The 25,066-nt window shown below is 47.4% G+C and overlaps 2 protein-coding genes across 5 annotated transcripts in view; one reads left to right on the forward strand and one right to left on the reverse strand.

Annotated features, from left to right (window-relative positions):
• The window catches only part of LOC147996321 (uncharacterized), a 31,702-nt gene extending 14,679 nt beyond the window's left edge, over positions 1-17,023 (forward strand). The window contains exons 1-3 of one of the 3 annotated variants that reach the window (XR_015675982.1): positions 14,770-14,885; positions 15,294-15,465; positions 16,248-17,023. Coding sequence is in view for 2 of the 3 variants with exons in the window: in XM_087641720.1 (XP_087497846.1) it covers positions 16,248-16,428 (181 nt within the window). In the remaining variant the exon portion in view is untranslated. Of the gene's footprint in view, positions 1-6,265; positions 7,091-14,769; positions 14,886-15,293; positions 15,466-16,247 lie in introns of those variants that run through there. The other 2 variants (XM_087641720.1, XM_087641723.1) reach the window with 2 other exon arrangements.
• The window catches only part of Fhdc1 (FH2 domain containing 1), a 37,925-nt gene continuing 22,799 nt past the window's right edge, over positions 9,941-25,066 (reverse strand). The window contains exons 5-12 of one of the 2 annotated variants that reach the window (XM_087619544.1): positions 24,168-24,253; positions 23,977-24,077; positions 21,894-21,964; positions 21,695-21,802; positions 20,345-20,415; positions 18,169-18,286; positions 14,685-14,849; positions 9,941-12,424 (exon numbers count right to left, since the gene is read on the reverse strand). In XM_087619544.1, the coding sequence (XP_087475670.1) occupies positions 10,361-12,424; positions 14,685-14,849; positions 18,169-18,286; positions 20,345-20,415; positions 21,695-21,802; positions 21,894-21,964; positions 23,977-24,077; positions 24,168-24,253 (2,784 nt within the window). In that variant the 3' untranslated portion in view covers positions 9,941-10,360. 2 annotated transcript variants of the gene reach the window in all.

Genomic DNA, 25,066 nt, shown 5'->3' on the forward strand with positions numbered 1-25,066 from the left:
CCCAGCCACTTTGCTGAAGTTGTTTATCAGCTTTAGTAGTTCTCTGGTGGAACTTTTGGGATCACTTAAATAAACTATCATATCATCTGCAAATAGTGATATTTTGACTTCTTCTTTTCCGATCTGTATCCCCTTGACCTCCTTTTGTTGTCTGATTGCTCTGGCTAGAACTTCAAGAACTATATTGAATAAGTAGGGAGAGAGTGGGCAGCCTTGTCTAGTCCCTGATTTTAGTGGGATTGCTTCAAGTTTCTCTCCATTTAGTTTAATGTTAGCAACTGGTTTGCTATATATGGCTTTTACTATGTTTAGGTATGGGCCTTGAATTCCTATTCTTTCCAGGACTTTTATCTTGAAGGGGTGTTGAATTTTGTCAAATGCTTTCTCAGCATCTAATGAAATGATCATGTGGTTTTGTTCTTTCAGTTTGTTTATATAATGGATCACGTTGATGGTTTTCTGTATATTAAACCATCCCTGCATGCCTGGGATGAAGCCTACTTGATCATGGTGGATGATTGCTTTGATGTGCTCTTGGATTCGGTTTGCCAGAATTTTATTGAGTATTTTTGCGTCGATATTCATAAGGGAAATTGGTCTGAAGTTCTCTTTCTTTGTTGGGTCTTTGTGTGGTTTAGGTATAAGAGTAATTGTGGCTTCGTAGAAGGAATTAGGTAGTGCTCCATCTGTTTCAATTTTGTGGAATACTTTGGATAATATTGGTATGAGGTCTTCTATGAAGGTCTGATAGAATTCTGCACTAAACCCGTCTGGACCTGGGCTCTTTTTGGTTGGGAGACCTTTAATGACTGCTTCTATTTCCTTAGGAGTTATGGGGTTGTTTAACTGGTTTATCTGTTCCTGATTTAACTTCGGTACCTGGTATTTGTCTAGGAAATTGTCCATTTCCTGTAGATTTTCAAGTTTTGTTGAATATAGGCTTTTATAGTAAGATCTGATGATTTTTTGAATTTCCTCTGAATCTGTAGTTATGTCTCCCTTTTCATTTCTGATTTTGTTAATTTGGACACACTCTCTGTGTCCTCTCGTTAGTCTGGCTAAGGGTTTATCTATCTTGTTGATTTTCTCAAAGAACCAACTTTTGGTTCTGTTGATTCTTTCTATGGTCCTTTTTGTTTCTACTTGGTTGATTTCAGCTCTGAGTTTGATTATTTCCTGCCTTCTACTCCTCCTGGGTGTATTTGCTTCTTTTTGTTCTAGAGCTTTTAGGTGTGCTGTCAAGCTGCTGACATATGCTCTTTCCTGTTTCTTTCTGCAGGCACACAGCGCTATGAGTTTTCCTCTTAGCACAGCTTTCATTGTGTCCCATAAGTTTGGGTATGTTGTACCTTCATTTTCATTAAATTCTAAAAAGTTTTTAATTTCTTTCTTTATTTCTTCCTTGACTAGGATATCATTGAGTAGAGCATTGTTCAATTTCCACGTATATGTGGGCATTCTTCCCTTATTGTTTTTGAAGACCAGTTTTAGGCCGTGGTGGTCTGATAGCACGCATGGGATTATTTCTATCTTTCTGTACCTGTTGAGGCCCGTTTTTTGACCAATTATATGGTCAATTTTGGAGAAAGTACCATGAGGAGCTGAGAAGAAGGTATATCCTTTTGCTTTAGGATAGAATGTTCTAAAAATATCCGTTAAGTCCATTTGGCTCATGACTTCTCTTAGTCTGTCGACATCACTGTTTAATTTCTGTTTCCATGATCTGTCCATTGATGAGAGTGGGGTGTTGAAATCTTCCACTATTATTGTGTGAGGTCCAATGTGTGTTTTGAGCTTAAGTAAGGTTTCTTTTACGTATGTAGGTGCCCTTGTATTTGGGGCATAGATATTTAGGATTGAGAGTTCATCTTGGTGGACTTTTCCTTTGATGAATATGAAGTGTCCTTCCTTATCTTTTTTGATGAATTTTAATTGAAAATTGATTTTATTTGATATTAGAATGGCTACTCCAGCTTGCTTCTTCTGACCATTTTCTTGGAAAGTTGTTTTCCAGCCTTTCACTCTGAGGTAGTGTCTGTCTTTGTCTCTGAGGTGTGTTTCCTGTAGGCAGCAGAATGCAGGGTCCTCGTTGCGTATCCAGTTTGTTAATCTATGTCTTTTTATTGGGGAGTTGAGGCCATTGATGTTGAGAGATATTAAGGAATAGTGATTATTGCTTCCTGTTATATTCATATTTGGATGTGAGGTTATGTTTGTGTGCTTTTCTTCTCTTTGTTTTGTTGCCAAGATGATTAGTTTCTTGCTTCTTCTGGGGTATAGCTTGCCTCCTTATGTTGGGCTTTACCCTTTATTATCCTTTGTAGTGCTGGATTTGTAGAAAGATATTGTGTAAATTTGGTTTTGTCATGGAATATCTTGGTTTCTCCATCTATGATAATTGAGAGTTTTGCAGGATACCTGGGCTGGCATTTGTGTTCTCTTAGGGTCTGTATGACATCTGTCCAGGATCTTCTGGCTTTCATAGTTTCTGGCGAAAAGTCTGGTGTGATTCTGATAGGTCTGCCTTTATATGTTACTTGACCTTTTTCCCTTACTGCTTTTAATATTCTTTCTTTATTTTGTGCGTTTGGTGTTTTGACTATTATGTGACGGGAGGTGTTTCTTTTCTGGTCCAATCTATTTGGAGTTCTGTAGGCTTCTTGTATGCCTATGGGTATCTCTTTTTTTAGGTTAGGGAAGTTTTATTCTATGATTTTGTTGAAGATATTTACTGGTCCTTTGAGCTGGGAGTCTTCACTCTCTTCTATACCTATTATCCTTAGGTTTGATCTTCTCATTGAGTCCTAGATTTCCTGTATGTTTTGGACCAGTAGCTTTTTCTGCTTTACATTATCTTTGACAGTTGAGTCAATGATTTCTATGGAATCTTCTGCTTCCGAGATTCTCTCTTCCATCTCTTGTATTCTGTTGGTGAAGCTTGTATCTACAGCTCCTTGTCTCTTCTTTTGATTTTCTATATCCAGGGTTGTTTCCATGTGTTCTTTCTTGATTGCTTCTATTTCCATTTTTAATTTCTTCAACGGTTTGATTGTGTTTTCCTGGAATTCTTTCAGGGATTTTTGTGACTCCTCTCTATGGGCTTCTACTTGTTTATTTATGTTTTCCTGGAATTCTTTCAGGGATTTTTGCGATTCCTCTCTGTAGGCTTCTACTTGTTTATTAATGTTTTCCTGTGTTTCTCTAAGGGAGTTCTTCACGTCTTTCTTGAAGTCCTCCAGCATCATGATCAAATATGATTTTGAAACTAGATCTTGCTTTTCTGGTGTGTTTGGATATTTCATGTTTGTTTTGGTGGGGGAATTGGGCTCCGATGATGCCATGTAGTCTTGGTTTCTGTTGCTTGGGTTCCTGCGCTTGCCTCTCGCCATCAGATTATCTCTAGTGTTACTTTGTTCTGCTATTTTTGACAGTGGCTAGACTGTCCTATAAGCCTGTGTGCCAGGAGTGCTGTAGACCTGTTTTCCTGTTTTCTTTCAGCCAGTTATGGGGACACAGTGTTCTGCTTTCGGGCGTGTAGTTTTTCCTCTCTACAGGTCTTCAGCTGTTCCTGTGGGCCTGTGTCTTGAGTTCACCGGGCAGGTCACTTGCAGCAGAAAAGTTGGTCTTACCTGTGGTCCCGAGGCTCAAGTTTGCTCGCGGGGTGCTGCCCACGAGCTCTCTGCGGCAGCAGCAACCAGGAAGATATGCGCCGCCCTTTCCGGGAGCTTCCGTGCACTAGGGTTCCAGATGGCGTTTGGTGTTTTCCTCTGGCGTCCGAGATGTGTGTGCAGAGTGCAGTCTCTTCTGGTTTCCCAGGTGTGTCTGCCTCTCTGAAGGTTTAGCTCTCCCTCCCACGGGATTTGGGTGCAGAGAACTGTTTATCTGGTCTGTTTCCTTCAGGTTCCGGCGGTGTCTCAGGCGCAGGGGTCCTGCCGCTCCTGGGCCCTCCCCTACGGGAACCCAGAGGCCTTATACAGTTTCCTCTTGGGCCAGGGATGTGGGCAGGAGCGGGCAGTGTTGGTGGTCTCCTCCGCTCTGCAGCCTCGGGAGTGCCCACCTGACCAGGCGGTGAGGTCTCTCTCCCACGGGGTTTGGGAGCAGAGAGCTCAGTGCCCATGTTCTTGACAGAGAAGGTCAGTGCAAAGGCTGGGACAGTGGAGCCATCTTTGCACCTTAGGTAAACGTTGTCATGGTAACATGAAACATGAAGAAATAAAATGGGTGTACTCAGCATCCCTAACACTCTTATGAGAACTGCCCATTAGCATCCAAGAACCACGCCCAGGGGGAGCTTGGTGGTCCCTGATCCAACCTCCACTGGATAATGGGAAAACCTGTTTAAAAATGATACGTGTGGCACAGGCCTAACCAGTATAAAATGAGAGGAGAATCTCTTGAGTGCTTGCCCAGTGTCCTATGGCCTTCCTCTTTGCAGTGGCCCTAACATCTCTCTCCCTCTGTCTTGACTTGCTTGCCACAGGGCACGCAGGTTTGATGTTGACAGAGTGCACACAAGAGCAGAGCCATGAGAAAGCAGGTGACCCTGGGATGACGTGCAGGGCCTCAGACATGAGGCCACCTCATTCCTCATGATCCTAATGAACTTGCTGACTTGAACTTGAGCTCTGGACACACTTTGCCCCTTTGACTTTTCCTGGCACCAGCACAGTACTCACTGTTATAGAGGGCTCCTTATAAATGTTGGGCAAACATTGCTCAGGAAAGAGGGACTCCAGGAGATCTGCATAGGAGGAAATCTCCTGAGGACTTTGACCTCTAGGATGAGATCATAGGCTTTAGAAGCAAATGTATTTTATAGATCTGATAAATGCAGCACAACCTGGCTATTACATACTGTCAGGTGTGATACTCTGCCTTGAATTCTCCATTGGAGGAGGAAGCAAAAATGAACCGTATTTCAGGTCAGTGACCTGCCCAAGGTCTAAGCCAGATAGGGATGCCATCAAGGGTGTCAGTCACGGGGCATTTATGGAGTCTGCTGGCCCCTCTGCCTGCCACATGGAGGTCTCTCAAAACTTTTCCATCCTGCGGGCATAGCTGGTGCCAGCCTGCCTCACTCATCCCCTACTGTTCCATTACGGGTGTCATATCTGGGCTCTGACAAGCAACCCTGCTTCAAAATAGTCATGTGCTGTGAAGCTGCTCTGAGGGCAAACATCTATGGGTCTCAAGTGGAGAAGCCCAGCGCAGTTTGCAGTAAATGGCAGTGTTCACAGGAGCCAAATGCTGGGGAGAGCAGGTAGCTCCACGAGCTGTCATGCTGGCAATGACAATCAGAGCATCTTCTCAACATATGAGAAGGTACTAGTAGACCAAATCAGCCACTGAGACAGGGGCAGTCCCTACAAGGGCTGGAACATTCCAGTAGAAGAGACACAGAGATCTTTCACCTAGGGAGAGGACAGGCAGCTTTGCTGTTAGCCTAAAGAGCTGTCATCTTTGGAAGGCATAAAATAAGATGACTCTCTCTGTTCTTATATTTTGGGTTGTGAGCCTAGCCTTTAACAGCTGAGCCATCTCTCCAGCCTGATTCTTCCTGTTCTTATAACTTTTTCAGTTTGAGTGGTCTTGGTGGCCTCAGCTATGTATCCTTAGGCACAATGGTCAAGACCTGGCTGGCCATGTCATTCTCTGTCATACCCAACCTCATGAGGTGGGTCCTCAGGCTGAAGGCAGTGCCCAGACGTGGACAGACTGGCTGGCCTTACCCTGGTACTATGGCTCCTTGGAAGTGGCCAAAGGTAGTGCATTGGTGGCTGTCTGTCTCCCAGAATTCCTCTGTCGACAAGTGGAATTTCCCACTTAGTGGCTGCACCGGAAGTGTGATGAGTACTTGCAAAGCCATACACTTTGAGGGGAACAAGCTGTAGCCAGACTCCAGGGTCACAGCCAGTGAGGAAAGCAGGGGCTTGGGAAAGTGCCATGAGCAACTGGGCCTGTTAGCCAGTCGCTTGCCTAACAACTCCAACTTGTACTGTAGTGGAGTCATCTTGAACTTTGGAGTAGGAGGTCCTGTGGGGGCGGGAAGGCAGTTCTGCAGTCTGTCTCTCAGCTGAGCGAAGAAGCCTGCCCTGCAGGCAGCCCACTGCCTTCCTCTCCTCCCCGGAGATGAATCAGCTGCTGGGAAGCATTTAGGACTTGGGAAACAAGGAGATAACCCTGACCGGTGAGCAGCAGCTGAATGGAGGTACTGTTCTTTTTGCTGGAGCAGTTTCTGAAGCTGCTCCATCATTTTCATTCAAAGAGCTCACGCTTGTCTCCAGTGCTTGCCCATACAATGGCTGTCCCTGAAAGTACTGAAACTGCCCATGTCTGTCAGCAGCCATCTCAGACCAGCACGGAGCCATTTACGGCAGGGGAGCGATAGCAGGTAATATCACCTGGGACAGCTTTGGGAAGAGGTGAGTTTGTGCTTCCCTTCAAGGTTGAGGGCTAGCCATAGCCCTCTCCTTCAGTACTAAATGGCTGCAGAGAACACATGGAGCCTACTCAAGATGCAAAGTCAGCACCCTGGAGAGCTGTGCCCACCCTCTCCTATGAGTGAAAACCCTAGCCATTAGCTAGACTCTCAAAGAATCCAGTGTCTCCGCCCCCCCTCCCCAATCTGCTTGCAGGTTAGACACTGTCTGCATGATCTGGCCCTTGGAAGAGCCTGAGGAGGCCAGGAGCAAAGCCTAGGACCAGATTCCAAGCTTCCCACATGAATCCAACATTGGGGACTTCCGACTTCCTCACTGAAAGGTCTAGCACCTTCACCCCACAAGCTGGTGGCCACGGTGCCTGGCTCCTTGATGGCACAGCCATGGGTCCAGGCATGGACAGAGTGGCTTCAAAGGCCATGATGATCTTTGAGCACAGTCAGCTTTCCTACCAAACAGAAACTCAAAAGCTCCATTGAAGAGCTCTGGACTGGAAGACAACAAGCCATTGTTGGCTACTCTTGTCTTCACTGAGGTGGCCAAGTGAGGCATGGCATATGCTAACTGGAAGACTGGAAGGTATGCCCCTTACTCAAATTTTATTATGTTATATGAGGAGGAAGAGGAGGAAGAGGAGGAGGAAGAGGAGGAAGAAATAGAAAAAGAAATAGAAGAAGAAATAGAAGAAGAAGAAGAAGAAAAGAAGAAGAAGAAGAAGAAGAAGAAGAAGAAGAAGAAGAAGAAGAAGAAGAAGAAGAAGAAGAAAAACAAAACAAAAGCTCATAGTTTCAAGCAGGAATTGAACACAAGTAAAAGCATAGTGAAAACTTAGAATGACGTTCCATAGCAAATTTTCTAAGTTTACAAAATGGAGTCCTTGCCAGGGGGTAGACCTAGGGCAAGGACACGGCACATTTTTTTTTTCCGGAGCTGGGGACCGAACCCAGGGCCTTGCGCTTGCTAGGCAAGTGCTCTACCACTGAGCTAAATCCCCAACCCCTTGACACGGCATATTTGAAAGCAGACGTTCATGAATGAAAGGGCGCTAATAGTTCTACTGAAGATTTTTGGATCTCACACCCTAACACACGGGTGTGCAGAATCCTGGATGCTGATGCCTGGGGGACATTCCTCTAGCCTGCTCTCAGGATGACAGCACAACTAGGACTATGATGTGATGGGAGCCTGAGGTATGAGGTGCACCTACCCACAATGCTCTCGTTTTCCCCACAGCGCATCTCAAGTTCAACACCCCCTACCCCCCACTCATTCCTGAGCCAGACACAGAAATGAACTGAGATTTCCCAATGAGTGTCCCAATTCCAAGAGGACACATGGGGACAGTCTGGACTCGCCGGGCCTCATGGAGATCACACAAAGCCTGGCCCTGCCTGGGATGAGAGCTCCAAGGAGCATCATGGCTTCTGAGATATCCAAGAAGCAATGGCTTCTGAGATAAACCTGTGCCTGATCCTCACCAACCTGCAGCAAGCCCACTCCTGAGCCCCTAGCGACGTGTGCCTTGTGTGGAGCCGATGCCAAGACACACCACCGAGCTTTATTCTGATTCTTGAGCCTTTGGAGGACAAGACTTCCATACCCTCCCCCTTTCTTCCTGCACCTTACCTTCCTTCTGGGAGAGAAATTAAACACCCTCCTGGCAGGACAACTAAGGCATATGTACAAAGGCATAATATAGGTATAACTCCTACAAACTTTATTAAAACTACCTGTTCCGTAAAGCACATAGAAAAGGACCTTAAAATGCATTCAGTTCATCCTTAACCAAGACATGTAGAAACGTATTTACATTTCTCCACTGCATAGATTATTCTTCCAAACTTACAGTCTACAGAAGGTAGTGAGAGTGACCACCTGTGGGCCGGGGATGCCCCTGCTTTTCCCAGCACACAGCAACCGTGGTCTGACAGCACCTTACCAATGGCCTCTCCAGAGGCTCCTCAGCCTCTGCTGAGGTTCCTAGAAGCCACATCAGGGGCGGACAGGGAACAACTGAATTGCTAGATTGCTAGAAACCATCATGAAGGCCTTGGCTCGCTTCTATGGGCTGGGAGACAGACACTTAGGGACAGTGGATGCTTGCGATGCGGTGTTGGAATACAGCAAAGAATGGGTCCCTGGGCCCTCTCATGGGTTACTCATTCACTGTTCCCAATCTGTAAGCATGTGACTTCTCTCCTCCGTTCCCACCCATTCGCGGGCCTTCTGTTTGAAAGTTTCATCTACCTGGTTCTGGATGGTTCTAGAGGGTAACCGACTGCTGAGGGACTCCTAGCTGCCCAGACATACCTGCTCAGGGCTGATTTGTTTGTTTGTTTGTTTTTCTCACAAGAGGTGGTAACTGCAGCCATCTCTCCACTGTTGTACTGTTCAACTACTACATTTCAGTTTCTAGACAAAGATGGATAGGCTTCCCAAGAGGACACCATAGCAGCATCCACAGTCACCGAACAGTGTGACACGTTGACTTAGCCCACCCACTCACCAGTATCTGATCGAAAGTGAGATTTCACAAAGAAGTGACTCAGAGAGGGGGCAGGGCTTTTATTTCAGGCATTTTTTCCCTTCTATTTCCTGGGTTTAATAAAGAAGCAGTGAAATGAGCATTGGGTAAAAACTTCTGTTTGCTCGATGCCTATCTCCTGTACAAACTTCCCAAATGTTAACATTTCTGAAATCAGTGTTTCTTGGGGGGCGGGGCTTGAGAACAAACAACCATGATCGGGCTTCTCTCAATTGGACTTGAAGAGTACTGTACCAAGGATGAGAGGCTGACACTGAGAAGTCATCACTAAGCTGGGCCTGGTGCCTTGCATCTGCTATCCCTGCCCTCAGGAAGCTGAGGCAGGAGGATTGCAAGTAAGAGGCCAGCCTAGACTATACACTGAGACCCAGTCTCTAAAAGCAAAATCAAATGGAATAACGGGAGGGGGTGGGGCACTGAGGCCCCAGGGGAGAAGGAAACCTGACCCACAGAAAGGGTCATTTCCCTCTGCACCCAGAGCAAACGGAAGCGAGTGGCCATCTTTGCTCAAACGGGAAGCCCATGCTCAGCTGAGCAGCCCCTGCTGTCTTCTCCCTGGAGCATGAACTGTGGGGAATCCAGCTCCTGGCACAGTTGGTCCTCCCTTCAGGGCAAACTTCCCTAAAGTCCTGGGCCTCACACCCTCAGGCCCCCTAAACTCACAGTAACATCAGATTTCTACCCACACAAATCTGACACCTCTCCTATTCACACAAAATCCTCACCCAGAGACTTCTGAAGATAACCCAAGCTAGCCAGACAGTTCTCAAAGACAGCCTCAACCCTACCACTGCCCAAGAGCTTGTGAGAGACCACTGCTAGCTAGGGATGCTGTGTGTCCTCGCACATACACGCTGCTGGAACCCAGAGGCAGGGGGCAGGGGATGAAGGGACAAACATTTCCATACTAAGGATCCCCCCACCCCTGGGAGGCATTTCACTCTGAAAAAGGAACTAAAACATATTTTTTATTTTTATAATATTAAAAAATAAGTCTTTGATATATAAAAACTGGCCAGAAAAAATTTTTTTACTTGTTACATAAGAACTGTCATTTTACATGTCCAGACTATTATTGGATCTTTGTCTTGGGGCAGGAGTTAGGGATAGGGTCCTGAGTATGAGTGACAGGAGGTGCCAGCCCCTGACAAAGTACTGTGCAGAATAAGGGTACTCTTGGCTTTGATTTCGAAGCAGAAGTCTGCACAGCAGGCTATAGCACTCTGTGTACCTTTAGTGACGTGACCTTTAGCAGGTGGCACCAGTGAGTTGCTTGATGTGTAACAAGACTTTTAAGACTGGCCTCTGTGTCCTCCCCCCAGCAGCCAGTCCCGGCAGCTAAAATCCCACAAGGCGGAGATGCAAATAGGCTTCATCATTTCTGCAGGGGACGGAGGATCCTCCCTAGGGTGGCCTGCCCCGAGTCCTTCAGTCTGAGAGAGGATCTTTCCGTAGTCCCTCTGCCCTTCAGTGGGGTTTCTACATTGGCACTTGAACCCCCAGCAGATTCAGGACACTTCTTGGAGGCCCGAGCGCTGCTGGCCCTCTTCAAAGTGCCACTGTCCTTGGAGGCAGAATCCTCGGAACCACTTTTGACCCTAAGCTGCCGTTGAGAGACTGTCCTGGTGATGCCAGTGGCTCTGGCAGCAGGTGGAGCATCCGCGCGCATGCTCCGAGATGACGAGGCCACTGTATTTCGAGCAAAACTTGGGGTGGGGGGAAGGGCTCGAGAGGCACCAGGAGCCTGAGGAGCCTTGGGCTCTTCCTTGGGACTCTCAGGGTCTCGCGAGTTGGGGCTGCTGACCTTGTTTTCTTCAGGTTTCTGCCTGGGAATGTTTCTGAGGGGCTTGGCGCTGGGTTTCCTGAACGAGGCTCTGGGCTGCAGAGTGGGGTCCTTCCCTGGCCGTCCACCAATGCTGCCACTTGAGCGGGGCAGTCTGGGCTCCTCTGTCCCAGATCCACTCACCTGGGGCCTTCTGGGCGAAGTGTCAGAAGTTCCTCGAACTGAGCTCCTTCGTGATAGCTGTGTGTCTGTGCTGCTGGGTGTCTCCCGAGGGGTAGCCCTGGATGTCAGTTCCGGCCGCTTCCAGGGCCCTGCTCCCCTGCTGGACTTGGAGATGGGGACCACTTTGCGCATATGCTCATTCTCAGAGGAGTTCAAGGTTCGCACAGGCTTGGGTGCTACTCCTTGGCTGCGCCGGGCACTGACAGGCTTTGAAGCCCCCACTGATGCCTCTTTGAAGGAATTTCTCTTTGGTGCCATGGCATCTTTCCCTCTGCTGGGTCTGTCCTTCTGAAGGCCACCTTGGCAGCTGGGCTCACTCTTAGTGGATTTTGGAGCAGGAACCTCCCCAGGGGGACTGGAAGCAGGGTTGGAGGAAACCTGGCTGCTTCCTGCCTCTCCAGCCCCAGAGGACACTGAGCCATCGCCTTCCTTCTCTTCCCGGTGCTTGTCTCCTCCAGGTCTGGAGTCCGTTCCCTCAGAGCAGTCCAGAGTCAGTGAGCAGTCTGTGGTATCTGAGACATATAATAGAGATCCAGGATCCTTATCTTCAGTGTCGGTGACAACCACAGACACAAGAGCCTCACTGCTGGGTTCATCAGAGATAGCCCTGTCATCCTCCCCAGCTGGGCTGAGAGCCTCCCGGGGATCTGTGTCCTTGGGTGCACGGCTGTCACCGCCAGCATCAAATGGCTGTGAGCTCTTATCCCCTAGAGGTGGCAGCTTTGTGGGACAGAAGTCATTCAGAGTCAGTTGGGATGTTTCCTCCAGGCTCTTGGGACTCTGGAGGTCAAACTGGGTCAGCCCTGTGACCAACTCATGCTCCCTAATGCCCAGATCCAGCGGTAAGAGTGGAGGGCTTTGTGCGGTACCCAAGCCTACAGGTTCACTGCTCCTTTTCCGGAGGCTCGGCCTGCTCCGTCCAGCCGGTGGAGAAGGAGAAACAGGCTCCCCCAGCCAGGATGGTGGGAGATGATTTTGCCAAGCAGGGTGAGGGGTTTGCTCCTGGTTCTTTGAGGCCTGAGGGTCATGTGTAAAGTCAGGGCCGTGGGTCTCTTGTTCTCTGGGTTCCATCCAGGCAATGGTGGGCCGAGTTTGCCTGGGACTGCTCCGGGGCAAACTGTTGAATTTGTTGGGGTCCTCTGGACTGCTGGTGGCACTCTCCAAGAAGGTCAAAAGCTCGCGGTCAGCAGAGATGCCCAGGGAGAGGCGGGAGCGACGGGTGTTGGGGGGCCGGTAGGAGGGGCTGTTGGGCCTGGGCTTCAGAAAGGAGGGTAGGTCCTCTGTGCCCTTCTTAGCTAGCATCTGAACGTCATTCTCACTGCTGCTCCGGCCAAAGCCCCCGAGTTCCCCAGTTGTCCAGGAATGCCTCTTCTGTTCCAGCTCCTTCAGCCTCTGTAGCTGCTTCCGTTCCTGTTCCTCCCGGTCATGGTTGTCCTAACAGAGTGGAGAGAAGCCAGCATGAGACACAGAGAGCCTGTGTGCAAAATATTAGGCCCACTCACTGTGACATTTAATGAGACGTGCTTTCATAGACAGCTGTTGGTCTCTGCCTTCGTGTGTGTGTGTGTGTGTGTGTGTGTGTGTGTGTGTGTATGTATGTGTGTGTGTGTGTGTGTGTGTGTGTGTGCGTGTAGGCTGAGCAAACTTCCCAAAGCAACTTAGGGCTCTGACAAAGGAGCATGTAGGCTTTACTCCAACAATCTGTCTGCCATCCTCATTTGATCCCTCGGCCCGATGTCCAGCCTCCAACATAGGCTATGATTCCATATATCCGGGCACTCTCAACTCCAGCCAAGCCACCTAAGCAATTGTAGAGATGTGGAGACCACAGATGCTAAAAGAGTGCACCCGGAATTGTACAAGCCAGTTGTGTGGCTCTGTTCATTCTCCTCTCTAAGTTAACACACATGTACCCACAGCGGGACTCTCTATTTACCACTGATTTGGGTATAGAAGCATACGTTCCAGAGTGCTCCTGGATGAAAAATAAATGAACAAATACCAAAAATGCTCTGGTGGCTCTGCCAGCCACAGCTTGAAGCAGAGGCAAGGGCTCTATCTTATGCTCAGACCCATTCATACAATCAGGGAAGAGACACAGGCATGCTTTACCAATCTACTGGAAAGCAATCCACCATTCCCAGTGGCACAGAACCCAAATGTGGACGCCGGCGTGTCCTTCACTTCTCTGTGTGGCCTCTTACGTTGTTGTCCATCATACATTCAAGGGACTTATTCCCGTCATATATCCTGTGCATGTCCTCATATATGCCTCACATTGACCCCAAATCACTGATAGCTGATGCTGTGTAAGAGTTACACATGTATTGTTTAAGGCCTGACCCCCTCCCCCCCAATCTGCAAACATTTAGCACAGATGTAATTTCTAACACCATTTCCAATTTGTGGTTGCCTGGACCTGCAGGGGTAGGCATGCAGACACGGCTACATTTGTGTAACTCATGAGTTCCTTTCGGATCCTGAAGCCCATGTAACCATGCAGTTATGCAGACACCTCAGCTCTGTTATTGTTAGCAGTTTTTATTTGACAATAAGTTTCCTCTTCCAGTGGGCTTTCCTTTCCAAGTTCCTGTGGAGCTCTGCCTGGGGAGTCTTGGCTGTTGCAACCCTAGCCACAGCCTCCCGAAGGTCCCCAAACTCTCCTTATTGTCATCTTAAGCCCTCACACAGTGGTGGTGGTCCCGGCCCTGTCTCTCATGACAACTGGGCTAAGAGAATCCACAGTGGCCTCACAGGCCCACAGTCTCCAGATGGAGAGAGCCTCAGAGTCAGTTTGGCTTCAGCTACCCCACGGCCTCCCACAGCTGAGCTCACTGCTTGGACAGGAGCACGTTAACGTGGCAGCAGGCTCAGCTTGCCTCTCTCAGATAGACCAAGAAAGGAGTGGAGAGGAACCCAAAGGAATTCTGCACTGGGAAGGAATGTGAGCAGTTTCCATAAGAAGTAGTGCAAGCCATGGTTGAATCCTATACCGTAAATCAATGAGTAGGCAGGTAAGTAAACAAAACATGGTTGGCAGAAGAATCGGGAGCAGCCCATCCCTCAGTGTCACCCCAAAATAATGGGATCTAAGAAGGACGCTGTCAGACATGAGAGGCTGTGTTCCCATTGTCAGATAAATGTTTCGTTTAGCAAGGACCAGCAACCTGGGAAGATTTCTGGCTTCTGAATTCAGTTAAGCGACCACTGCCAGAATAGTTAAGGCAGCAGGCCCCCCTCAATTCGGGAGACCTTCCTTGCTAAGGATAGCTTGGTCCCCCTGGTGCTAACGCCATAGCTGTGTAGCTCTTGAAACAGGCAAGAGAAAGACCTTTCTTCTAGGCTACTCAATTCTCCTGAGAGGCTGACACTTCCTCCTAGGGAGGAGCTGAGAAAAAGAGTCAAATGTACCGGAAACTTCCAAGTTCCATCATCATAAGCAGCATTGGCTACCAAAATGCTTCTAGGATATTCTGCATGCTGTGTGAGCAGCAAAGGTCACAGGTCACTGTGCCAGACTCCTGATACTACAACAGAGCCACCTTCCACTCATCCCTGCCAAGAGCCTGGCGTGCTACCCGGCCAGACAGTCCTGAAACCAAATAACCGATGCCCATCTTTCTGCCACGGGCAGAGGACTGGGCCAGTATGCTGGGAAAAAAAATCCCAAGGACCCTGGAAACAGGAGCCATACCTTAACTGCCTTGTTGAATCTGGTACAGAAGTCTCTGAATATCTGGAAGCATTCATCCAGCTTCATGGTTTCTTTGTCTTCACAGAAAAAATCTATAAGGGTATGAGCCTCGACCTGCAGCTCCCGTTTCCAGAGTTCCAGCTCGGCCAACTTTTCCACAGCAAACTACAGGAAAACAAACAGGGACAAGTGGTAAACAAGGTCAGCTGAGGTGGACGCACTACCAGGGTCTGATTTCAGGTCTCTGGAAGGGGAAGGCTGCTCAGAGCCAAAAGGAAAATGAATCAACCCCAACCGAACAAGGAGAACAAGGTGGCCTCCTACCTGAGACCCAGAGGCCACAGAACGAACTCAAGAAGCCAGGAAGGGCGGCGCATGCCTGCAATCCCAGCATTTGGGAGGTGGAGACTAAGGGATGGGGAGTTCAAAGCCAAATGGGTTACACATCGAGACCCTGTCTCTAAGTAAGTCAACATGGAGCCTTAATCCTCATGTAGAGTATCATTAACCAAGAGTTCACCTTTAAGACCACTAGAAAAGTTGCTAAGGAAAACAGCTTATCGTCATTAAGAAATTCTGCTGTATTTGTTTTTCCTCCTCTTAAAACAGACTCTTCTTTGGGCCAAGGTCTCAGACGTTAACTTGTCCTGACATGCTGCCCGGGCTGTTCTGCTGAGAGGGGAATCTACACTTAATCCAAAACACACGCTATGAGGTCACTGTCCATACTGCCCAGGACGGAAGACTGGGGTACTCCCCGAGCAGCTGTACCCCATGTGCAGTAGGTTTGGGGTGTGTCAGAACTCCCTAGGAGATTGGGTGGGTCCTATCCCAATCCCTACTTTCCTGATTAACTTTCCTTGGCTCCACTGGGATATGTCAGTTTCTAAAGCCTTAGAAATCCAGAAATTCTTAGAAATCTAAAGCCAAGAGTTTCAATGCTACTTCATCAAAGTACTGGGCGTGATAGAAGACTGTGTGTCCCCAGCACGTTCCCAAGTCATAGAGAGTGGAGCTGGTGATGTCCATGGGTCACAAGCATAGTCCCCTGATACAGGTCAGTGACAGCCTCTAAGCCCTAATGAGGTAGCAGTGTGTGGAGAGAAATATCAAATATTCAGATATCTGAGCTACTTCATGGACGTGTTTACCAGGCTTAAATGAAAAGGAATTAAGGAACATACTATTTCATGAAATGACACATATGTTTGTATTTTAAGGAAGTCTACCTGTGAACACGTTCCTTTGGAGCGAGGGGCAGGGCCTAAGGTGTAGGAAAGAAACAGGTTGCCCTCCTTGGAGGAGGGAGCACTCGGCCAGCTACACAGCAGAAGTCTACCAGTCCAACCACTTTCCCCTTAGTAAGCCATCACTTAACCAGATACATTCTAGGGGCGGGGGGCGGGGGGGGGGGGGAAACAAAAACTATTTAGGAAAGTGAAACCAGAGAGAGAAACCATCCTAGCTGATGGCCTGAGGCAGCGAGAGCCTTCCTGGCGTAGTTTCACAGAGAAGAGGGTATTCACAGAAAGATAACTGTCATTGTCTGCTATTCTTCTGCAGGCCAAATAACTATAAACAGCTACGGAGGAGCCTCCTGACAAGAAGCCACACCCCCTCTGGCTTAGCTGCAGACCCTGTGAGGATGGTTAGATGGATACCAGGAAGAAACAGCCTAACAGAACCCACGCTGCCCTCGGCACCTGGCACAAGCAAACATTCTAAACCTCAGCTTGAAAAATAGCCACAGAGGAGTTTGAGGCCATAAATTCTACAGCGTCCTGCACAGAACCAGAACCAGAACCAGAAAGTTGCGCTGACCAAGGAGTCAGCAGTTTAGCGGCTGGGACAGTTTAGTGGCTCTGAGATGAACCTGCGCTTTCATCACTAAGTGGCTGGCCTGCTGTGAGCTAAAGTCAAGGCCCCTATGTCTCACCCAAAGTGTGATCCAAACTGAAGAAAAAGTGTTTCTGTCACCTTTCTGTTCAAAGACCTTGCATAAGGGCCAGAAGGACTTTCCTAGCAATGGATGAGGCCCTGAGTTCCTAGCCCAGCACACGCTCACACGCAAGCAAACCCAGTTACCTAACAAATGAAAAAACAAAGCCACAGGCCTTGAGCAGCTTTGTGCTGCTCATAGCAAGAGATGCATCACCTTCCCACTATTGTCCAGGGGCCAGTGACCCCGCCCCAGTCCTCTCCCAGGAGCCCCTTCCCAGGTGTCCTTCTGTTTACACAGGTTATACGAGCTGCTGAGGCTGGAGCTGTAACTTTAAGGGTCTATCCTGGTCCAGCAAGAACAATGTTCCAGTCTCAGCACTGTTAAAACAAACGCTACCAAAAGGAAAAAAATTAAAGATCTAAAACAAGGTTGCCACTGAAAAGCAGCCAGCAGCGAGGAGAAGGCAACCGGGTCTTTATATTGGCGCCTTCTATATAAAGATCTGGTACACGATTACATGTGGAGGGCGTGTGCTTAGCATGTACAAAGCCATCATCTCCAGAAAAAAGCCCTAGCATCTTCAGAAAAAAGGATTTAGTGTAATCTCCTGATAGTTTAAATAAGAACGAGGCTGAAGGGAACACACAGAACCTAAGTTTCAATGTGCCACGGTCCTTATCCTTGGATTTCTACTTGGCTTCATGCACCTGACTATGTAGTTACTGCTTTGTGCTCCGAGGTGGCGGCAGCCTTTGGATTGCAGTCGCACTGTGGGCGGTACGTACAGCGCTTGCCTCGCAGGCACGAGGCCTTGGTTTCAAAGCAGTGAAGATTTGATGGCCAAGCATCCAGCCTTGCCTCCTGTCATGGCAGCCCTACCCCGGCTTGGGGGTCTCATGGAAGACTGAATGTAACAGGATGGAGGTTTGGCTTTGTTTTTTAAATAAGGAAGGTAAAAAAGGTGCACGTCAGACTATGTGATTAGTGAGTCACCATGAGCTGTCGCAAACATATCCACTCTACTGGTTTTTGTTGATGTTATTCAGACTGGCTCCTGCCACACCCTGTGGGCTGATGACATATTCGTGCGTTGATGGGCACTGGAGCTGTGTGTGCCCTACTGCTCCCAGCAGAAATCATGACAGGTACAATCGATCTTACTCTTCTACAGAAACACAAGAAGGAGCATCCGTCCAAAGTCCTCCGGTGCCTGGCTGTTCTGTGGAACTCTCCCGTTGCCCCAAAATACGAAAGCTACAGAACCAAACCTCAAGTTGCCAGGCAGCGTCTCGGGGGGGGGGGGAGAGGTTTGCACTGCCGCCAGCTCAGTGCGGGAAAGAGTGATCAGAAGACCCAAGCACGGTCATCAGAAGCCATTTCTCCTGCTCGGACCATCATCGCTACACATCGTCTGCCATGAAAGGAAGGTGGGGCACAAGGATCCTCGTACTCATTCGGGGTAAAGCATGGTTGGGCAACTGCTGCCTCCACAAACCAAGCAGGCAGGCCTGCTGAGACTGCTGGATACTGAGAGGGACTGACCTGGAGGAAGTCTTCCATCTGCTGACGCAGCTCCTGGTCCCGCTGGATGTTTTCCCGCAGCGATTTCGTTCTGACAAAGAGTGAGTGCAGTTCTGCCTCAATGATATCCAGAGATAATCTGGAGAAGGAAGGGGAGAGTGGGCAGCTGGCACCGGGCACCAGGCGTCCTGTGGCTAAACAAGACCCATCTTTGGTCAAGTCTGGAACAGGGGGTGGCATTTACCCACTCCTGTGTTTAATTCTGAGTGAGTCTCCAACTGTTTTTTAAAGACACCGAGTGCTTCCTCAACACACAAGAATTGGGGAAAGCAGGCTGCCTACCAACGCAGACCACAGGGCTGGGGTCACTTTTCACACAGGACGTCATGACAACTAAAATCCAGACTGAGAGACTTGGAGCAGCCCCCTCCCCTGTGTTAGGATGCTCTCACTGACAAGGAACCAGACAGCAGAGGCTGACATTTAGACCTACTCTAACAGGTCACGGCAGCCAGATTCTACCTCTCCCTGTAGGTTACAGAGGACCAAACATGGCCAGCAACGTTGCAAATGAGCAGCTGGACTTGGTTTTAGCCATGGAATCAAGATCAGCAGAATGCCCACAATGACTTTGTCACCAGGAAAGGGAGTAGGCAGAACCCCAAATCCAGGGGAATTTTGTACATTTGGAAGCATTCGTGTTGCTATGATGAATTTTAGGGTTGTTGTTGTGCCCATCAGTGCCCATCGGAGAATTCACTATTCTTCACTTGTGCGTGTCATTCACCTTCCACTTCAAATAAACAAGCCTTACTGGGAGGGGTTTCTCTAAGACTGTGATGTCTAGTTAAACCTATCCAATGCCAACAAGAAATGGTAACTCAGTAATGCAACATTTACTTTCTCCCTACATAGTATTTCTACAGTATTAATGCAGTAAAAATATTTGCATACTGGTTCCTTTTAGGGGTTTAAAAAAGTTTGTATCTTATGTCTGTTTTTTCTTGGGGCATAATCTAGTGAACTGTAAAACATGAATTATGAGGTGTTTAATCTTTGTGATGGTAATTCTCCTGCTTCAAAGACATTATCTGTGGCTGGATGTCAGTAACAGACAGACACTGTCTAATGACAGGATTGAGTTGTGGTTTATTTCCTTATATGTAGATGGTTCGTGTTGTCATGGCAACTATGGTCACATGAATAACAATGACATCATATAGCCAGCCATGGTAGCATGTGCCTGCAGTCTCAGATTCTCAAGAAGCTGAGGCAGGAGGATCATTTCAGCTCAGAGATTCCAGGCCAGCCTGGGCAACAGAGTAGGACCTCTTTAAAAAGAGAAAAAGTATATCATATTAATTTGGCCGATCGAAGCAGTGGAGAGCTGAGCCAGCTCACCAGCGGCAACTCTGTGCATTTCTTCTCAACTTTACATTAAATAGTTCTGTGCCAGTGGCCAGGAACCAGCCAGGCTAGCGGTATTTAAGGCACGGACATCAGCAAATGTGAAAAATCAAGACTTTTTTTCAGGAAGAACTGACTAATTGTAGTGTTTACCAGAGGCTACCTGGGCCTACTATAAGTTAAATAACACATTGGAGATAATATGCACACAGATTGCTGCATTAAAGCATGCATCTATATTAGGTTCAGAAGCAAATTAGAGTAATGTAATTAGGGCTTCATGCTTGGTAGGCACTTTGTAAAACCGAGTGACTAATTTAGAATCAAATCCTTTCACAGGCTTTGGTGTGGTTCCAAACTCTTTAACTACAATAAAAAAATAAATGTACCACGTTCGAGTCCACAGGGAAACAGTGATGTATGGCCCTACAAGTTTGATCTAAACCAACTCCCAAGCTAAGCACTTTGAGCCTCTTGGGCGTGGGAGGGATTTGAAGCTCTAATCCCTGTTTTACTTAGACTGAATGGCACTCTTTAGAATAGACTAAAATGGTTTCTTTCGGTTTAAAAATAACAAAGTCCCAAATTACACACACACACACACACACACACACACACACACACACACACACACACACACCAAGCACATGGAAAGGAAACCCAAAAGTTGAACATGAGAATACACTTCAGAATTCAGACTGGAATCTGAGAGTGTTCATTCCGCCGCCATTTTCACAGAAAGGCCATGAAGGAAACCAAGTCTCGCGGTGCACTTTGTTTCTGTGCTCACCTCGATGTCTCCTGCACCTGCTGCAACTTCTCAGAAAAATTTAGAAGGATGGTATTATGCTTCTGGGCTTCCTGGAACAAAAGCAGAAGACATTCTTCTTACCGGATGAATAAACCTGGAGGGAAGGCTCATTTGCTCAGAGCTTGGGGAGCCGTGGAAACAACACTTAGTCTTCAGCTTGAAAATCACATTGAAAGCAATCCCCTGAGACTTGAACTCTGATATTCTTCCTAAGACTTACCAGAACTGCCCCCCACTGTTCAGATGCCTTTAACCTTCCCAAGACAAACGATCCTCGCATGAAATTCAACTCATGTGCATTCAAACTCAATGGAATGAGGTAGCGGCTTAGCACCCATTGTTTCCAGGAGAACCCAATACACCTTGCCTAAATACCAGCCATCTCCATGAACATGCGCTTCATGAAGGCGTGAGATGCTGTTGACTGTTAGACCAGTGTGCAAACCAACTTTAAGGAGAGGCATACAAGCCAAGGAGGTATCTAGGTTCTTCAGCTGTTTGGAGGCTGACTTGGGAAGGGCAAGTGGAAAGGAACCATTTAAGAGATTCCTTCCTAAAGGAGCAGGGGCCAAGCCATAGAGAGCCAATGCCCAGGTCTGCCCAGACAGTGTTTCAAACTAGATAAGAAAACAGTTTCTCACTTCAGTGCTTTGAGTATTGACTTTTTAACCAAGCATTGAGGCCTAGAAGCTGGGGGCAGAAAAACTCTCTTGACAGGCTCCTTGCCCAGCATGGTAAGACCCTGGTTGCCATCCCCAGATTCCAAAGGTAAGACACCATGGTTAGAGTCACACTCCAAATCCCACAATAACAGACAGCATTCGCAGGCACAGTTCCCGAGAGACTAATTACAAACCAAATTCATTTTACCCCAGAGGTTTCTACCCGCAGTCTTCTACACGCGGTCCTTACAGTGATTCCCTTTCCAGCCTGCACCAAACTATCAGATGGCTACCACCGAGACGCCTCCCTAGACTTAGTTCTTGCTCTTCTCCAACCCATCCTCTACCATTTCTTACTTTCTTAAAACAGAAAGCCTGGTCACGCCATTAGACTGCAAACTTCTGCCTGCTTCCCATGATTAAAGCACAGATTCTAAAACGCCACCTTTTACGTTTGCATCCTTCCCTACTCTCCGAAACCAGCCTCACCGCCTCCCTTGCTCAGTCCCCTCCAGTAGATCAAACTGGCAATCCACAAAGCTCCAAAACCGGAATCTTCTAGGCACACTCTTGGTCCTTTTCCTAACTGAGAAACCATCTCATCCCTGGGAAAAGCACACTGTGTCCCAGCAGGTCTTCCCGTTCTCCCTGTTTCTACATCACTTACCTGAGCTACAAAATGCAGAAGGTTCATTCCAGGTTTGTTTGCCTTTGTGTCGGCCAATTTGAGTAGAGAAGACAGTTTAAATCCTACAGCATTGCCGGCATACCCTCCCTAAAGGAGACCAGACAAGAGGGAGAAACTGTTGAGCCTGCAGCCGGACAGCGAGTAGGTAGATACACTTCTTGGCTGGGACTTTACTTACGGCATTCATGATGTTCCCAGCCTGGAGTACCAAGTGTAATATTGAATGTAGCTCCTCACATAACATCAGCTCTGTTAAAAGGAACACACCGCTGCACGTTAGAGAGGCCCCACACGCATGAACGGCAGCCACCACATCCAGGCTCGAGTGTGCGTGTCTGAAGCAAGCTCACACGAACCAAACTCACTCTCTGCTGTAATTTTGCCTTTGATAATAAGAGACGTAAAATGGTCTACGTCCTGGTGTTTAACTGGGGATCAAACACGTAGGGCAGTCCAGTGCAAAATGGCTTGCTAACAATGTCCAAGTCCCAGAAAGCAGAGAAACTCAAGGACACACTATGCTATGGAGGCCAACTTCCCCCTCTTCGGCAGATAAGTCTTTGACTCCACCTCCCCTCTCTCACTATCCGTTGAGACTGTTTTTTATGAATTATGAAAACCAATAGCCAGCAACATCGTGCTTGGCCAATGCGCTAGAAAAAGATTTTTAAAAAAAAAAAAAGCCAGCCGGAAACTGGAATGTCATGTAAATAACTTGCAAACCATCAACCCTCAGGCCCCTGCTACCCAAACCATCTTCCCATTTTATTCAAAGCACATTTCATTTGGATTGCCTGAAGGTTGTCAGAGGGAACTTACGTTAACATATTGGTAAACGAATTATTTACACAGAATCTCTTATACATGTCCATAAAGAAACACAATTAAAAGTATACATTTGGAAAGCCAAAATAAACATTTAGTTATTAAAATGACAGTATAGGTAATAAAATGTCACCTATGATATTTGTAGGTCACTGGTCTCCACTAAGTCTGGTCTTACTTTCAAAACATTAAGTTTGGATCAGTGCCTGTATTTTGTTATCTGAGAAGGCCAGTTTGGGAAGGTTATGCAGATAAGAAACGTTTCCTCCGTGCCCACAAATTTATATTGCTCAATACCAGAACAAGCTCGCCCGTGGCTCTGTGAACAGGAAACGCAGCCCTTTCACTGTTGCTGTAACACATAGCCTCGGAATGGGAAGAAAGCAAGAGGTCTCCATATTGGAAGAAGAAAAACGTCTTTTCTTTCTTAATGCTGCTCTAACATGGAGAAAACATGGTGGGCTGGAGGGAACGCTCTTCCCTGATGTTTTGGAACATCAAACCGTTCCAGAAAAGCAGTGAGAGAAGTAACTGTGAGGGAACCAGGCTGGCTCTGAAGGCTGGAGAGCGGAAGGTGGGCGGACCTGCCTTGCCAGGGTGGTGAGTGCCAGGGAGCTTCAGTGCTGCTCACACTTGAGAGACACACGAGACGCCAGAAACAAAGGCCTCAATCCCAGGAGGCAGAGCAGGACAGAGGCGGCTGGGCAGGAAAAGTTTAGCTGTTACAAGAAGTGAAAGGATCAGCTGACCTCTCTGAGACTTAACAGACTGTCAGATGCCGGAGTCTAGAGGGACAGTAGGTGGGAGAAACCACAGAACAGAGAACTCTGGCAGAAAAAGGCACGATGCCAACGCCGCAGCCTGGAATGGAGGCCTCCCTGCTTTTGGTAGATCAGTCCCCATCAACAGAGGCCAGAGAAAGGAAGGCATAGACAGTCCAGGACACACAGGCATTGTGTCTACATACCACGCACATACACACTTTATACACTCACTTATCAAAACCATATCCTCATACTATATACCAAGCTCCACACACGAACACGATATATAGTACACGCAATACATACTACATACCACAGACACCACGCATAAGCATAATGCAAACACCTTTATAACATATACACAACACAGTGTAACACACACACACACACACACACACACACACACACACACACCACGGGGAGTTAACCGAGGAGCAAAACAGGCTGTGACTTGCAAGGTTTACTCTGAAGCCTGAGATAAAAGAGACTTTCTTCTGGGGAAAGATAATATGCAAATTAATGTTCATCACTGAACTGCTTGTCCTCATTACACCTTTTTCCTTTTTAGGTGATCCAAAAACGGTGCTTTCCATTTCTGAATTATTTTTAAAAAGGCAAACAGCTATCGAAATTGACAAAAACTCAATCTATAGAAAGCACATATCCAATTACCTTTCATAGCAGCTCTCAGGGTCGTGATGTCTTTGTACAGGGATGTACAGAATGGCAAGAATTCCTTCTTTAGCACCATGGCTTCGATCCGAAGTGAATAGCTGAGAAACGGCAAGAAGGTAAAGCTGTAGCATTAAAGTCAGTAGCAACCCCACGCCACCGAGAACAGCGACCAGGGACTGGGTCCTTACTTTGGCACCTGAATCAAGCAGTACAGAAAGGAATCTGCCAGAGAGAGCTTGGACACATCGCCGTTAAATGTCTTTAATTTCTTTACCTAAAAGACGAAAGATAAGGGGACAGGACAAAAACAAAATCATTGATTAAAATTCATGATTACATTTCATCGTAGAATCCTCCTAAGACAATAATGTTTCGGGGAGAAATAAATGAAGAAAACATAGATCTACGAGTAAGAAAGGGAGATCCACAACTGTAACTGTGTTATTTGCTTGTTTGTTTATCCATCTTTATGTCAGGAGATGAACCCTGGACCCTGAGCATAGTAGCCAAGCATTCTACTGCAGACACGCAGGCCCAGGTCTCCTGCTGGACCAGTAAATGCTGGGGGCGGGGCTCACGCTCAAGGAGAAACCACTAGACTGTGCTGTCTTGCATCATGGCTTTGATCCAAAGTGAATAGCTCAAAATAACAAAAAAATAAAACTGTAGCATTAAAGTAGTTACAACCCTGCTAGGTGCTAGGTGCTAGATGCTAGGTGCTAGGTGCTAAGTGCTAGGTGCTGTGGCTCATGCTGAAGCAGAACCCAATGGAGTAACTGAGGAGATTTTCTAAATTCTAAAGGCACACTAGTGACCTCCACACTAAGAGAACGAACAAAGTCTAATAAAAACAATGAGGCAAGGGCAGGTAACGCTCCCAGTTAAACCCACACATTTTCTGGCCTCTGCCTCACGGCTTTCTATAAAGTTCAAGAGTACCTTTTTATTTTATAGAAAATAAAATCAGTTTTATTTTTCTTAGTGGTTGAACTAAATAAACTCATTTTCCCCCTTTACTACTTTCTTTCTGAACAAGGCAACAGACTGCATCTAAGCACCTGGTGTTTTTGTGTGTTCCTTTTACACA

Source organism: Rattus norvegicus, chromosome 2 (genome assembly GCF_021556685.1).
Source record: "Rattus norvegicus strain SHRSP/BbbUtx chromosome 2, alternate assembly SHRSP_T2T, whole genome shotgun sequence".
In the NCBI taxonomy this organism is placed as follows: domain Eukaryota; kingdom Metazoa; phylum Chordata; class Mammalia; order Rodentia; family Muridae; genus Rattus; species Rattus norvegicus.